The sequence below is a fragment of the Bactrocera tryoni genome, chromosome 5 (genome assembly GCF_016617805.1).
Source record: "Bactrocera tryoni isolate S06 chromosome 5, CSIRO_BtryS06_freeze2, whole genome shotgun sequence".
Lineage (NCBI taxonomy): Eukaryota > Metazoa > Arthropoda > Insecta > Diptera > Tephritidae > Bactrocera > Bactrocera tryoni.
Window position 1 is genome coordinate 10,753,968 of NC_052503.1, and position 15,286 is coordinate 10,769,253.

The window sequence follows — 15,286 nt, forward strand, 5'->3', positions numbered from 1 at the left end:
AAAAAAAATTAAATTAAAAAAAAATTAAAATTAAAAATTTAATTTTAAATTTAAAAATGTGTTTTTTTTAATAATTTTAATTAAAAACTTTTAAATTAAAGAAAAATAAAACTTAAATTTAAAAAATTTTAAAAAATGTTTAATTTTTCTATTGTAATAAAAAAAATTAAATTAAAAAAATTAAAATTAAAAAATTTAATTTACAATTTAAAATGTAATTTTTTTAAATAATTTAACTTAATTTAAAATGTTTTATTTTCATTTTAAAATTTTTTTCATTTTAATAAAAATATTTTAAAATCAAAATAAATGAAACTTTCAATTTCAATTTTAATTTTTTTTAATTACTAAATTTTTTTTGTTACAATAGAAAAATTAAAACTTTTTAAATTTTTTCAAATTTAATTTTTAATATCTTTTATTTTTGCTTCCGATTGCTAAAAATCTAATTTTTAATATAAAATGTTTGGAACTAAAAATTGAAAATTAAATTTATTTTTCACCACGGTATTTGGAAATAAAATTAAAAATTTAATTTTTAAATTTTTCTATTTTTCTATTTTTATTTAAAAAACTTACAACCCGGTTATTAAATATGTACTAATTTTCTTTTGTAAAGAAATGCTCTATCTAATGTTTAATATTGTGAATTTATTTTGTATTTATGCTTATAAATACAGTTTACAATCCGATAATTGCACTTTTAACTACATGAGAGCGGTATTCGATCCTAAAATCTCAATTAATCTGCTATACTAACCTATTAGACACTATATCTGTTTATTTTGTAATGTTATGTGAAATTATCCAACCTTGCAAATATTTCCCAAAAATATCTTCTTGCAAAACCTAACTACCACTGTATAGTATAGCATAGTAGTTGCGGTATTCGAATTCGTTCCCATGACAGTCGGGTCTACGTAACGGAAACGTACCCGAATTTTTATTCGGCAATGGACTGCCGTAGCATTCCTCCAAATTACTTCAGGAATGTTTTCGGTCTTTACAACAATAGCAACAGGTTTGTGAATAACACTATAAAAATAAATAATGATGAATCATATGTGTATTGTGGGAGACAAACTCGAATTTATTTTTCATTAAGAAATTACATGATTTGGCGGCTTAAACAAATTTAATTTATTTATTTCTATAACATCTCTAATAAAGTCTCAAGCTGATCAGAGTAATAGTTTTCGAGATACAGCTTTGAAAAGTTGTCAGTTCGAGGTCAGCTATATAGTCACTTAAAACTTTAAACGCGTTTTTCCCGAAACGGTTATTTCAAAGTCGCTTGTCATGATTTTTCGAGATCTACTCAACCGATTTTAAAGCAAATTCGCATACATTGGTCTTCGAGATATAACTTACAAGGTCTTGAATAAAGTTTTTTTGTTTAATTACAACTATTAAAAAAAAAAACGACGAAAAATTTTCCCAAAAATTGCAATTTTTTTTTTTTTAAGTATGCCAAAAACATAATTTTCACTGACAAATACTTTTACATAAGTATATCATTTTAAATTTCAAGTCGATAGGCCGGCCCAGTCGTTTCGGAGTAAGTTTCTTCACAGTGTTAGGTGCCGACTACACTAAGTTAAAAAATTTTTACAAATAAGCTCATATCCTCAAAACTATTATCTGGATCAACTTCATACTTTCGTAGAATATCCTCAAATACCAGTAAATTCGATACATATGTATGTACATGCTACGCTAATATAACCTTTTAAATACTCTCACCTCAGCAACACATTTTGAGGTGAAATCAACCAAACAAACTCTTTTCGCGAAGTTTGTAACACCCAGAAGGTCAAAAATCCCATTAAATATATGTACATTATATACAAGTATAAATGATCAGCATGACAAGCTGCGTTCATTTAGAAATGCTCATCTGTCTGTTCCGATCAAATTCAACATCTTGTGTTGAATCTTTTGTATTTGTGAAGGGTATTATAGCTTCGGTGCAACCGATGTGAACATTTTTCTTGTTTTTATTTTTTTTTGTAAAAGTTTCGCCACGCTTTAAATATTTCTGTGGTGCATGTTTGATTATATTACACCAATAACAACTGCATAGACGGAAAGGAAAGCAAAGAGGAGGATATTACTCGCTGAACTGAAAATATCGCCACACCAATTTCAAATAATTTAAAAAAGTAATTATGCGGCGGTGTTCATTATTACGCCGCTTTGTTTGTGTGCCAGTTACTTGTTGAATTCTGTTTTACAAAAATATTCACAGCTCTTTTTGGAGTATTTCGTTCGTTGGAACAAACTTTGTAAATAACAAAAATGATTTTTATTGTTATTTTATTTTTATTTCTATAGTTTATCGATGAATAGTAGTATTTAAAATGCCAATTAGTGACTTTAGGTATACTCCAATTCCCGTAGAAAGGCGAGTACATCACGATTTCAAGAACGCGAATGTAATACCGAAATGGGCAGGATATGCCGTTCATGATTTCGGCACAAAACCGTTGGCGTATGGTAGGTTAATTTAACTGTTATGAAGCTGACCGTTATGAGTTTGTAAATATCCACATCCACAATTACTTAAAATAGAGGATCGTGAAAATTGGGGCGTGATATTGAAAACCTTCGGAATTGCCATGGCCATGTTAATTATTATTATTGCGGTACTGCTGATTGGGTAAGTTGCATGCATATGTTTGTATGTATGCGATTATTATGTGCGCAAGCCGAATTGAATCGAGCGCTTAAATTGCAGGCTGATCTATTTACGTTTGCGCTGCAAAGGTTATCTAAATCCCATCAGAGACTATGCCGAGAGAAGTAATCAAAGATGTGTGCGCTGCATTTTAACGCTGTTGATGCTCCTTTTACTGGCCGGTCTTCTGTAAATTTGTATATGCATAAATTTATCACAATTTGAGTATCAAATTTTCTCTTCGTATTCAAGCTATTTTGTGATAATGGCTATAAAAAATACGGTTTCCAAAAGGCGCATGCAAGAGGATGATCCCTCCTCCGTGACCGCTCGGCAATTAGAGCACGTTTTCGGTTTGAATTATGAGGAGTTCCAAGCGCAAGCTCGTGATTCGGCTAATGGTTCGTAAAACAATTATTATACCCAGAACAATATATACGGTTTGCCACGAAGTTTGTAACACCCAGAAAGAAATTAGGTTCGAGAATATATCTATAAATGATCAGCATGACGAACTGAGTTGATTTAGCCATGTCCGTCTGTCTGTTTGTATATACGCGTTTTTGAGATATCGACATGAAACTTTGCACCAGTGTTTTTTTCTTCTTCTTTTCTTTCTTCTAAATGTATCGGAACTTCCGATATCGGAGCGCATATAGCTTTTATACAAGTTCTAGTATGTAAAGCCTAATATTTGACAAGGTATCTTTCTGAAAATCGCAATCAAGTTCTTGTAAGGACTTTTTGTATTTGTTAAGAGTGCAAGCGAAGTTAACTTGTTTTGTTTTTTCTTCCGTTAAACTAGATTTAATCCGCAATTGGATTGGAGAAACGGGCGCAGTAAGCGATGAATCGAAAATCCTCTGTCCGCCTGCTGAGAATATAACCGATGTAAATAAGCACGTGGCAGAGGTCAACAAGGAATTTGAGCAATTGTGTTTAGGAGTCTTGGAATGGGGTGACTGTACGTATGTATACATTTAAATATAAGATGTAACTGTACGGTAATTACGGGTGAGGTCTATTAAATTGAGACGGTCCTCAGATCACCAAATCGTAAATACGATTCAAGTCATTCTAGTGGCTGCTTCACATAGAACTTTTGCTACAGATAGTTGCTTTGACAGTCAAGTTCGATGTATGCTTTTGTGTTAGTTCGTCCACTTCGACGGGAAGCAAAATGTAGAATTGCCAATTGGGCCTTAAGAAACTCATAGAAATTTTAACAGAAGTTTTTGCTAGCGTTGTTGGGTATTTAACTGGTGACTTAACCGATAGATAGCTTGCAGACGTGGAAGGTAATACCTGCAAAATTCAACGCAGTACTAATTTACCGGCTTCTTTTCCAAAATAAGTACAAAGTTCATGGGAGTCTAAACTTTGGCACTCTACTGCTTGGAGAGCTACAAATAAGGCGAAGTTGTGAACCGAGAGCGTCATCATATACTCGTATGTATGTATAGCCCATAGATGAACGACATACTAATCAACGCACAATTACGACAGTCCTATAACGAATATTCACCTATTTCGAAATTTTGTTTTGAAAAACTCTCGCTCGATCGGCATTAGCTAACAGTGGTTTCTTTAGTGCTTATGTATAATATTCTTTTATATATTCCTTAAATAGATATGCATTTTTTCTATCGAAATATGACGATGTTCATGGCTGAAACCGACGATGGTCGCAAAGTATTAAAAGAATTAGATTTTCCGAACTTTCTTTCAAAAACGATGCAAGTGGAAAAGGTAAGCAACTTTTAATGAACAACAACACATTAAATATCCATCCAAATATGCAAGGTTGAGGTCTTTTTCTCATCATGAACTACCAACATTTAGCAAGCAAATAATTTCAAAGTTGTGTTTAATTTTTTCAAATATAAATGTTAATGTTGCCATGATTAGATCGAGAATATAAATAGCAAACCTCTTACATATCAGAAATATGCATGAAACTATTTTATGAATATATGTTAAATAGATATTTATCCTTATTTAAGCTCTTGGACTTCTATCGCATCTTCAGTATTATGGACAAATTCTTTCACTCATTTTCGAAGCTTTACAACACGACCATAAACTGGTCAGAGAATTTACAAAGTAGAACCCAAAATGCATTATCTCCGTATATTCTAGAAATAACAAAGGATTTGGGCGATAAAGGTGAATATGTTGTAATTTTGTGTGATTTATGGATATTTTCTGGCTTTCAACTATTCATTTTCAATTTCTATGGGGGTATAAGGGGGTCAATTTCGATCGCTTTCAACGACACTTGCCAGAGATTATGAAAGGGCCCGTAAGGAAGAAGAGATGAATGAGGAAGATGATAAGGCAAAAGAGCCGCTAGCGATTTTTATACTGGACATTATATGCTATGCACTTCTTCTATTGGTGAGTACACAAAATTCGAAAAGTGCGATGATGGTCTGTGCAGAGTTTACCGATTTGGGTGGTGTTGGTTTTGTGTGATCTTCTATCTAATTCTAGGCTTTTAATATGAATCATCAGGGTGTTTTTTTTTAACTATTCATTTTTTTCAATCCCATCATGAAATTTCCTTGGAAATACCCTAAAAAAATTAATTGAAAATTTGAGCCCTTAAGGACTGGACCAAGCCATGTAAAAATCGACAATCGTGATTTTTTATCTTCAAATTTCTATAGCTCAGAGGCATTTTATGCCTATTCCTTAGAATTGAACACTCTACAAATGTGGGATTGAAAAAAATTAATAGCTCAAAAAAAAAGCCCCTAATGAATCATACTAACAGTTTAAGCAATTAAACCTATTTCAGAATCAGCTTTAGAGTCAAAGCTTAACACTGGTTTTAGTTCTAGAGTTGAAGATGCACTATACTCTGTCATTAAGAATTGTTGAACATCTAGAACATTCTGGTCTAGAAATTTAAAAAAATCTAAATTTTTTTTTTATATTTTCAAAGTTTAACTATTCAAGAATATGTGTACAAGAGGATTTTTCAAAATTCAAATTATTTTTGGAGATATAGGCATTTTTCTGACCCGGCATCCAAACTGGTTCGGCCGGAACTAATCGAACAAAAGACTTTACGCGAAACTTTAAATGCGTTTTTCCCAAAACTGACTTTTTCGGAACGATACCCACGATTTCTCAGGTTCTACTGGACCGCTTTACTTGAAATTTTTATAGAGTCTTCTTTATAGGCTTGTCTATGGTTGGAACTAGCCCCATCCCCAAATTTTTATTCTTATTATTTTTAAAAAATTCGAAATAGTCAGAAAAAGTGATCCAAAAAAACCTTTTTTCAGGTAGTCGCCATTTTGTGAAACAAATTTTTTCCCACTTTTCCGTAGTTCCGGCTATTGCGACATTATTCTCGATTAATAATCTTTTTATTTTTTTTTTTTGGTTTCAGATAACTAGGAGGGTTGAAATAATGGGTATGATCACGTGGAAATTTTTAGAGACCCCCCACTTCGTCAGCTCATAATTTTTGAAATTTTTTACTTTTTTAGTTTTTAATTTTTTTCTGTACTCTTCTAAAATTAACAGATAACTAATAAAAAAATGGATATTAAAAATATTAATTGTCTTTTTTTTACGACCAAAATACTCCCTTAACGCACAAACCTATTGATTATCCTTACTTATAGCTTAAGCCGTTTTTGAGAATATAGTTTTACTCTTTCTTTCTCTTCCCAGATAACTGTAGTATTATTAATTGCGTTGCTGCTAAGATGTTGTGGCAAACGTCATAGAAGTGAAGCTAGATGCTGCAATCAAGAAAATGGCTCCTGCCTCTTCCAATTGTAAGTACCGGCTATGAGCTTTGTAACTCTTATTGATATGTCTCTCCAACACATTTTCAGCGCTGCTTTTTTGATGTTTCTATTTCTGCTACTCGTGTTGTACCCGTTTCTGTGGCACTTTGTCCATGGTGCTGGCCGCTATAACAGTGTCTGTACAAGAAACGACACACATAAATACGAACGCGCCTTGGCAAATATTGAAGGCACTTGCCTAGACGAAACAACATTTAAGAAGATCCTCGATGATCATGTCGATAGACAAATTAAGTTTAATATTTCAAATAAGAGTACTGTTGAAGATGTGAAACCAAATGCACCGGAATTACAAAAGTACACAATAAATTTAAAACAAAACGCGAGAGCGACAAAAACCCTCGATCTCAAAAACATGTGTGAAAATATTAAGGATAGAACGGACCCGAAACACTTAACTGAGGTTTACACACAAATGCTAAGGTACGCCGACGGCGATATGCCCGATAATCAAGTGAAGATGCTGTCTCAGTGCAATTTGGGAAGCTTAAAGAAGCACAGAATAGACGAGTATAAACAGAGTGTAATCTATAAAAGTGCCGAGCGTTTGGCCAGCTCTTGCAACAGGGTCGTGGAGTTCTATACAGAAAATTATGCTAAAATTACCGGTGAATGTCTAAATGGCATCGAGAATTTGAAAAACAATTTATCCAAACAAAGTAAACATGAGTTGAGTGAAATAATGGCGGTTTTGGACAACATGTACGCCAAAGAACTCGACGGTTATGTCGACATGGCAACAGATAGAGTGGTTAATAAAGTTACTTTGTGTCGCAAAGTTTCGTCTAGGTCAGCTGATCGTACGAAAATGGACTGTGATGCACATACAGATTTACAGGTACGGTGTTTTGGCGTATTTAACTGTCTTCTTCTAAGTGAGTTATTTTTCCCTATTTGCAGAATGTTTCGTGGAGTGCTTTTTTGATGATGATATGGCTGATATTGCCGCTAATTCCCATAGCACTTTACTTAGCCAGATTATTTGGCACGTCCAGGGGCAGTTTCTGTTCGTGCGGGCAAAGCGGATCAGAAGCTGCAGCCCGCCGGAATGATAGATGGAATACTGATTCGGTAATGAATGAGATGCAGCGTCAGTTATATAAATCTGTTTGCGAAGATTCAGTAAGATCGGGCCCTTCAAATGCTCGATGTGACTGCAAAGCAGCACGGGCAGCTTATAGGCAGGGGCCAAGCTGTGCACGCAGGTGCCTTGACGACGGCAGCGCTAACTTAGCTATGCTGCAACAAGCTAACACTCTTTTGCTTAAAGCAAAAGTCTGTAGTGAATCTACAGAGCCGGAGAAAAGAGGTATACTTAAACCGAAACAGATCAAAGAACCGCAAAGACCAACGACTTCTAAAGGAATTCGCTCCAAAAGAGCACAACAATTAGCAAATGATAATAAATTCGAAACATCCTCTTTTAGGAAATGCGTTTGCGACAGAAATGTTGCAAAAATGTCGAAAGGGCCTTCCAGTTCAATGCCAAGTAGCCGACCCAAAAAAAGAGTGAAAAATGTTTGTGAATCCCTGGAAGAAATTGTCGAAGAGTCGACGGATAACGGGATGAATGGATTGGAAATAAATGCTTCTATTCATATATTAACTTTTAATAAAAAAATGACTTAATATACTGCTATTTATATAAATTGAAGATAACGGTATTTTTAGTGAACACCTATCAGAACGCCAATTTCTTTAAGCAAAACATTGCTAAATACGCGAAGGTTGCAGAGGTTTGTTCCAAACTTTCGAAATAGGACAGTGGATAGCTGACGACGGCTACCATAACTCCTATTCATTGAAAGAATCAGCGCCGAAACTAACAAGAGATGAGCGAACACATGTAAACAAGAGTTTCGGTTAGAATTGTCAATTGAGCCTTAAGAACTCATAGCAATTTTAACAGAAATAACTGTTAGCGCTTTTTGATAATTAACGGGTTACTTAACCAATTGGTGGTTTGGAGGGTAGGTTGTCAGGATTTCTTTGCAACAATATTTTGTGTTTTTATGAGAAAAGTGTCGGCTCCGTAAAACGACTAAACATTTCGTTTATATTGTGCAATATAGGCATTTGAGCGCATTGTAATAATTATTATTTCCTTAAAATAGATTTAATATTCAATTATATTTATTGGGAGAGTAAACGCTAGTAGTAAAAGAAAAGTTAGTTTGGCAGCACTAATTTTTATTCCCTCACACCATTTACCAACACCATCTGAATTCATTGCTACTCAGAAGCCGACTTACCAGATCAATACGCTATTATTTTTTTGTAAAAAGCATTAAATATTCCTCTAATGTATGTTAATTCTATTACACCAACAACAACTGCATAAACGGAAAGGAGAAACCAATATGGAGATTTTACTCAATCAAAGATAAAAATAACGTCACAAATCGCCAAATTTCAAATAATTTAAAAAAGTAATTATCACACCGCTTCGTTTGTTTGCCAGTTACTTGTTGCCTTTTGTTTTACAAATATTGACAGCGCATTTTTCTGTTCGTTGGAATAAACTTTGTAAATAACAAAAATGATTTTTATTGTTATTTATTTTTATTTTGAAATAAAGACGTTAAATCAATCAAACATATTTTTTTATATAAATAGTTTATCGATGAATAGTTGTATTTAAAATGCCAGTTAGTAACTTTAGGTATACTCCAATTCCCGAAGAAAGGCGAGTACATCACGATTTCAAGAACGTGAATGAAACCGTTGTCATACCCAAATGGGCAGGATATGCCGTTCATGATTTCGGCACAAAAGTGGTGGCGTATGGTAGGTTAATTTAACTGTTATGAACCTGACCGTTATGAGTTTGTAAATATCCACATACACAATTACTTCAAATAGAGGATCGTGAAAATTGGGGCGCGATATTGAAAACCTTCGGAATTGCCATGGCCATGTTAATTATTATTATTGTGGTACTGCTGATTGGGTAAGTTGCATGCATATGTTTGTATGTATGCGATTATTATGTGCGCAAGCTGAGTTAAATCGAGCACTTAAATTGCAGGCTGATCTATTTATGTTTGCGCTGCAAAGGTTATCTAAATCCCATCAGAGACTATGCCGAGAGAAGTAATCAAAGATGTGTGCGCTGCATTTTAACGCTGTTGATGCTCCTTTTACTGGCCGGTCTTCTGTAAATTTTTATATGCATAAATTTATCACAATTTTATTATGAAATTTTCTCTTCGTATTTAAGCTATTTTGTGATAATGGCTATAAAAAACACGGTCTCCAAAAGGCGCATGCAAGAGCATCAAAATTCCAAGACAAGAGATGGTTTCCCTTCCTCGGTGGCCGCTCGGCAATTAGATCACGTTTTCGGATTGAATTATGAGGAGTTCCAAGCCCAAGCTCGTGATTCGGCTAATGGTTCGTAAAACAATTATTATACCCTGAATAAAATATACGGTTTGCCACGAAGTTTGTAAAACCTAGAAGGGAACGTCAGAGACTATACATACATATAAATTATCAACTTGACGAGCTGAGTGTATTTGGACATGTCCGTTTGTCTGTTTGTATATATGTACGCGTTTTTGAGATATCGAAGCTTGCGATAAATGTATCGGAACCTGCCATATCGGACTACAATTAAGTCCTCTTATGTATGTAAAGCCTTGTATTTCACACGGTATCTTTCCGAAAATCGGAATAAAGTTCTAGTAAGGAACCTTTTGTATTTGTGAAGGTTATTATAGCTTCGGCGCAACCGAAGTTAATTTTTTTGTGTTTTCTTTCGCTAGTGTAATATGTTTCGTTGTAAACTAGATTTAATCCGCAATTGGACTGGAGCAACGGAAGTTGTAACCGACGAATCGAAAACTCTCTGCCCGCCTGCTGAGAATATAACCGATGTAAATAAGCGAGTAGCGCAGGTCAATAACGAGTTTGAGCTATTGTGTTTTGGAGTCTTGGAATGGAGTGACTGTACGTATGTATACATTTAAATAAAAGTTGTAACTGTACGGTAATTACGGGTGAGGTCTATTAAACTGAAAAGGGCTTTAGATTACCAAATCATAAATACGATTCACGGCATTCTAGTAGCTGATTCACATAGCACTTTTGTTTCAGATAGTTGCTATGACAGTCAAGTTCGATATACAAGGTCTGTCGCAAAAGAAACATAACTTTTCAAATATAACTGTTTCTGGTGGCGCCACCTATTGGCCACCTATTGGTGGGTATATAAAATAAAAAGTTTGATCTCTTGTTGGCATTTCGTAAAAATTTTAAGACAATTGGATAACTACAATCGATGTTATCGATCAAAAAGTGACAGCAGCTTTTGGTCATCGGTCGTAAAATGCAAAGAGCAAATATTAAATTTTGTTTTAAACTTGGGAAAACGCTTACTGAAACATTTCAAATGATGAAAAAAGTTTATCGTGATCAGTGCCTATCCCATAGTAATGTGCGTGAGTGGTTTAAGCGATTCCAAGAAGGTCGTGAGGACCTCTGTGACGATCAGAAGTCGTTCGTCTTCAGAAGTCAAAAATAAAGACAATGCTGATTTGTTTTTACGATTCCGAGGGTATTGTACACCGAAAGTTCGTCCCACCTGGCCAAACCATTAATGCTGGGTTTTACCTTGGTGTTATGAAGCGTCTTTTGTCACGCATTCGTCGTGCTCGACCACAATACCGTGAGGCAGGGTCCTGGCGCCTGTTGCACTATAATGCGCCGTGTCATCGGTCGACGCTTGTCACTGATTTTTTGACAAAAAACTCCATTAATCACTCACCCTACTCACCTGATCTGGCACTCTGTGATTTTTACCTATTTGGAAAACTTCATTTGCATGAAAGGACACTGGTTTCAGGACATTTCAGCTATCCAAAAGGCGACGACCGATATTCTCAAGAGCATTCCGAAAAATGACCTTAAACACTCATTTGAAATTCCAATTGACCGGGCTAAACGCTGTATCGAAGCACAAGGAAACTACTTTGAATAAAAAATATAACTTATAATTTTAATATTTTGTTGTTTTTTTAACAGTCCTGTTTCTTTTTCGACAGACCTTGTACATATGATTTTCTGTTTGTTCACTGTCGACGGGAGGCAAAGCAAAGCGAGGCAAAATGTTGACCAATTCGCATCTTTTTGCACTTTGCCAAGCAACAGTCGTCATATATGCTAGAGAGCATCTCGCAGACACTGATGGCTACCGAAACTCTATAACATTGAAAGAATTAAAGTGGAAACTAGCATATATACACCATATAACTCATAAAGGTTTTGCGTATGAAGGGGTTAAACGAACACACGTAAACAAGAGTTTTGGTTAGCAGTGTCAATTGGGTCTTAATTAACACAAAGAAATTTTAACATAAATTTTTGGTAGCGTTATTGGGTATTTAACCGATAGATAGTTTAGAAAAGCGGAAGGAGTGCATAGAGTGCACGTTTGAGGTTCGAGGCGAAGTTGTGAGCTCAAATTATCGACATCTAATTAACGCACAATTACGAATATTAACCTATTTCGAAAATTTGTTTTGAGAAACTCTCTCTTGATCTCTCTCGCTGATTAGCTAATAGTGGTTTTTTAAGTGTATATATAATATTCTTTTATATATTCATTACATAGATATGCATTTTTTCTATCGAAATATGACGATGTTCATGGCTGAAACCGATGATGGTCGCAAAGTATTAAAAGAATTAGATTTTCCGAACTTTCTTTTAAAAACGATGCAAGTGGAAAAGGTAAGCAACTTTTAATGAACAACAACCCATTAAATATCCATCCAAATATGTAAGGTTAATGTTCTCTCTCACATCGTGAACTACCAATATTTGGCAAGCAAATAATTTCAAATTTGTGTGTAATTTTTCAAATATTATATAAGTGTTAACGTTCCCTTTATTAGATCAGGAATATAAATAACAAACCTCATACATATATCAGAAATATGCATATATAATATTTTATTAATACATATAAAACAGATATTTATGCTTATTTAAGCTCTTGGATTTCTATCGCATCTTCAGTATTGTGGACAAATTCTTTCACTCATTTTCGAAGCTTTACAACACGACCATAAACTGGTCAGAGAATTTACAAAGTAGAACCCAAAAAGCATTATCTCCGTATTTTCTAGAAATAACAAAGGATTTAGGCGATAAAGGTAAGTATTTTGTAATTTTGAGTGATTTATTGATATTTTCAGGCTTTCAACTATTCATTTTCAATTTCTATGGGGTTATAAGGGGGTCAATTTCGATCGCTTTCAACGACACTTGCCAGCAGACCACGTGGAGATGACACCGACGATGCAGATTATGAAAGGGCCGGCAAGGAAGAAGAGGATGATAAGGCAAAAGAGCCGCTAGCGATTTTTATACTGGATATTATATGCTATGCACTTCTTCTATTGGTGAGTACACAAAATTCAAAAGGTGCGATAATGGTCTGTGCAGAACTCAACGATTTTGATAGTGTTGGTTTTATGTGATCTCCTATATAATTCTAGGCTTGTAATATAAACCATACTATATTATACATAGTTAACTTGCTAACTCTTCTGATAGGTTCTGAATTAAACGGCATCAGCTTTAGAGTCAAAGCTTAACACTGGTTTTAGTTCTATAGTTGAAGATCCACTCTAGTTTAAGCGAACACTTTACGTCCCTCCGAAGCTATGTTACTGTCGTTGAGAATTGTTGAACATCCCTTGTCGCACAAACCTATGAATTATCCTCACTTACAGCATGAAATCCGTTTTGGAAAATATGGTTTTACTATTTCTTTCTCTTCCCAGATAACTGTAGTATTATTAATTGCGTTGCTGCTAAGATGTTGTGGCAAACGTTATAGAAGTGAAGCCAGATGCTGCAATCAAGAAAATGGCTCCTGCCTTTTCCAATTGTAAGTACCGGCTATGAGCTTTGTAACTGCTGCTTTGATATGTCTCTCCAACACATTTTCAGCGCTGCTTTTTTGATGTTCTTATTTCTGCTACTCGTGTTGTACCCGTTTCAGTGGCACTTTGTCCATGGTGCTGGCCGCTATAACAGTGTCTGTACAAGAAACGACACACATAAATACGAACGCGCCTTGGCAAATATTGAAGACACTTGCTTAGACGAAACAACATTTAAGAAGATCCTCGATGATCATGTCGATAGACAAATTAAGTTTAATATTTCAAATAAGAGTACTGTTGAAGATGTGAAACCAAATGCACCAGAATTACAAAAGTACACAATAAATTTCAAGCAAAGCGCGAGAACGTCAAAATCGCTCGATCTCAAAAACATGTGTGAAGATATTAAGAATAGAACGGACCCGAAACACTTAACTGAGGTTTATACAAAAATGCTCAGATACGCCAACGGCGATATGCCCGATAATCAAGTGAAGATGCTGTCTCAATGCAATTTGGGAAGCTTTAAGAAGCGCAGAATAGACGAATACAAACAGAGTGTAATCTATAAAAGTGCCGAGCGTTTGGCCAGCTATTGCAACAGGGTCGTGGAGTTCTTTACAGAAAATTATGCCAAAATTACCGGTGAATGTCTAAATGGTATCGAGAGTTTGAAAAACAATTTTTCCAAACAAAGTAAACAAGAGTTAAGTGAAATAATGGCGGGCTTGGACAACATGTACGCCAAAGAACTGGACGGTTATGTCGACATGGCAACAGATAGGGTGGTTAATAAAGTTACTTTGTGTCGCAAAGTTTCGTCTAGGTCAGCTGATCGTATGAAAATGGACTGTGATGCACATACAGATTTACAGGTACAGTGTTTAGACGTATTTAACTGTCTTCTTCTAAGTGAGTTATTTTTCTCTATTTGCAGAATGTTTCGTGGAGTGCTTTTTTGATGTTGATATGGTTGATATTGCCACTAATTCCCATAGCACTTTACCTAGCCAGATTGTTTGGCACGTCCAGCGGCAGTTGCTGTTCGTGCGAGCAAAGCGGATCAGGTGCCGCAGGCCGACGGAATGATAGATGGAATACTGATTCGGTAATGGATGAGATGCAGCGTCACTTATATAAATCTCTTTGCGAAGGTTCAGTAAGATCGGGCCCTTCGAATGGTCGATGTGACTGCAAAGCAGCGCGGGCAGCTTATATGCAGGGGCCAAGCTGTGCACGAAGGTGCCTTGACGACGGCAGCGCTAACTTAGCTATGCTGCAACAAGCTAACACCCTTTTGCTTAAAGCAAAAGTCTGTAGTGAATCTACAGAGCCGGAGAAAAGAGGTATACTTAAACCGAAACAGATCAAAGAACCGCAAAGACCAACGACTTCTAAAGCAATTCGCTCCAAAAGAGCACAACAATTAGCAAATGATAATAAATTCGAAACATTCTCTTTTAGGAAATGCGTTTGCGATAGAAATGTTGCAAAAATGCCGAAAGGCCCTACCAGTTCAATGGCAAGCAACCGACCAAAAAAAAGAATGAGAAATGTTTGTGAAACCCTGGAAGAAATTGTCGAAGAGTCGACGGATAACGGGATGAATGGATTGGAAATAAATGCTTCTATTCATATATTAACTTTTAATAAAAAAATTACTTAATATACTGCTATTTATATAAATTGAAAATAACGGTATTTGATAACGGAAAACCTTTCAGAACGCCACTTTCTTTAAATAAAACATTGTTAAATACGCGAAGGTTGCATAGGTTTGTTCCAAACTTTCGAAATAGGACAGTGTATAGCTGGCCACGGCTACCATAACTCCTGTCCATTGAAAGAATCAGCGCCGAAACTAACAAGAGATGAGCGAACACATG

The 15,286-nt window shown here is 35.2% G+C and overlaps 2 protein-coding genes across 2 annotated transcripts; both read left to right on the top strand.

Annotated features, from left to right (window-relative positions):
• The first annotated feature begins 2,360 nt into the window (after positions 1-2,360).
• On the top strand, positions 2,361-8,133 carry LOC120776966. Its single transcript, XM_040108058.1, has 10 exons — positions 2,361-2,496; positions 2,572-2,659; positions 2,930-3,078; positions 3,483-3,641; positions 4,308-4,426; positions 4,681-4,843; positions 4,926-5,074; positions 6,365-6,471; positions 6,532-7,342; positions 7,405-8,133. Exons 1-10 carry the CDS (start codon positions 2,361-2,363, stop codon positions 8,131-8,133), a joined length of 2,610 nt encoding a protein of 869 aa, XP_039963992.1.
• Positions 8,134-9,131: 998 nt separating this feature from the next.
• Positions 9,132-15,067, top strand: LOC120778301. Its single transcript, XM_040110087.1, has 11 exons — positions 9,132-9,291; positions 9,367-9,454; positions 9,533-9,661; positions 9,725-9,897; positions 10,297-10,455; positions 12,119-12,237; positions 12,500-12,662; positions 12,745-12,911; positions 13,296-13,402; positions 13,465-14,275; positions 14,338-15,067. Exons 1-11 carry the CDS (start codon positions 9,147-9,149, stop codon positions 15,064-15,066), a joined length of 2,790 nt encoding a protein of 929 aa, XP_039966021.1. The 5' UTR covers positions 9,132-9,146; the 3' UTR covers position 15,067.
• Positions 15,068-15,286: the final 219 nt, after the last annotated feature.

Coding starts and splice junctions, on each gene's coding strand:
- LOC120776966 (XM_040108058.1), top strand. CDS start 2,361: ATGCCAATTAGTGACTTTAGGTATACTCCAATTCCCGTAGAAAGGCGA. Junction 2,660..2,929: donor ATTGCGGTACTGCTGATTGG/GTAAGTTGCATG, acceptor TTCGTATTCAAG/CTATTTTGTGATAATGGCTA. Junction 3,079..3,482: donor AGCTCGTGATTCGGCTAATG/GTTCGTAAAACA, acceptor CCGTTAAACTAG/ATTTAATCCGCAATTGGATT.
- LOC120778301 (XM_040110087.1), top strand. CDS start 9,147: ATGCCAGTTAGTAACTTTAGGTATACTCCAATTCCCGAAGAAAGGCGA. Junction 12,663..12,744: donor AAAGGATTTAGGCGATAAAG/GTAAGTATTTTG, acceptor TGGGGTTATAAG/GGGGTCAATTTCGATCGCTT. Junction 12,912..13,295: donor GCTATGCACTTCTTCTATTG/GTGAGTACACAA, acceptor TTCTCTTCCCAG/ATAACTGTAGTATTATTAAT.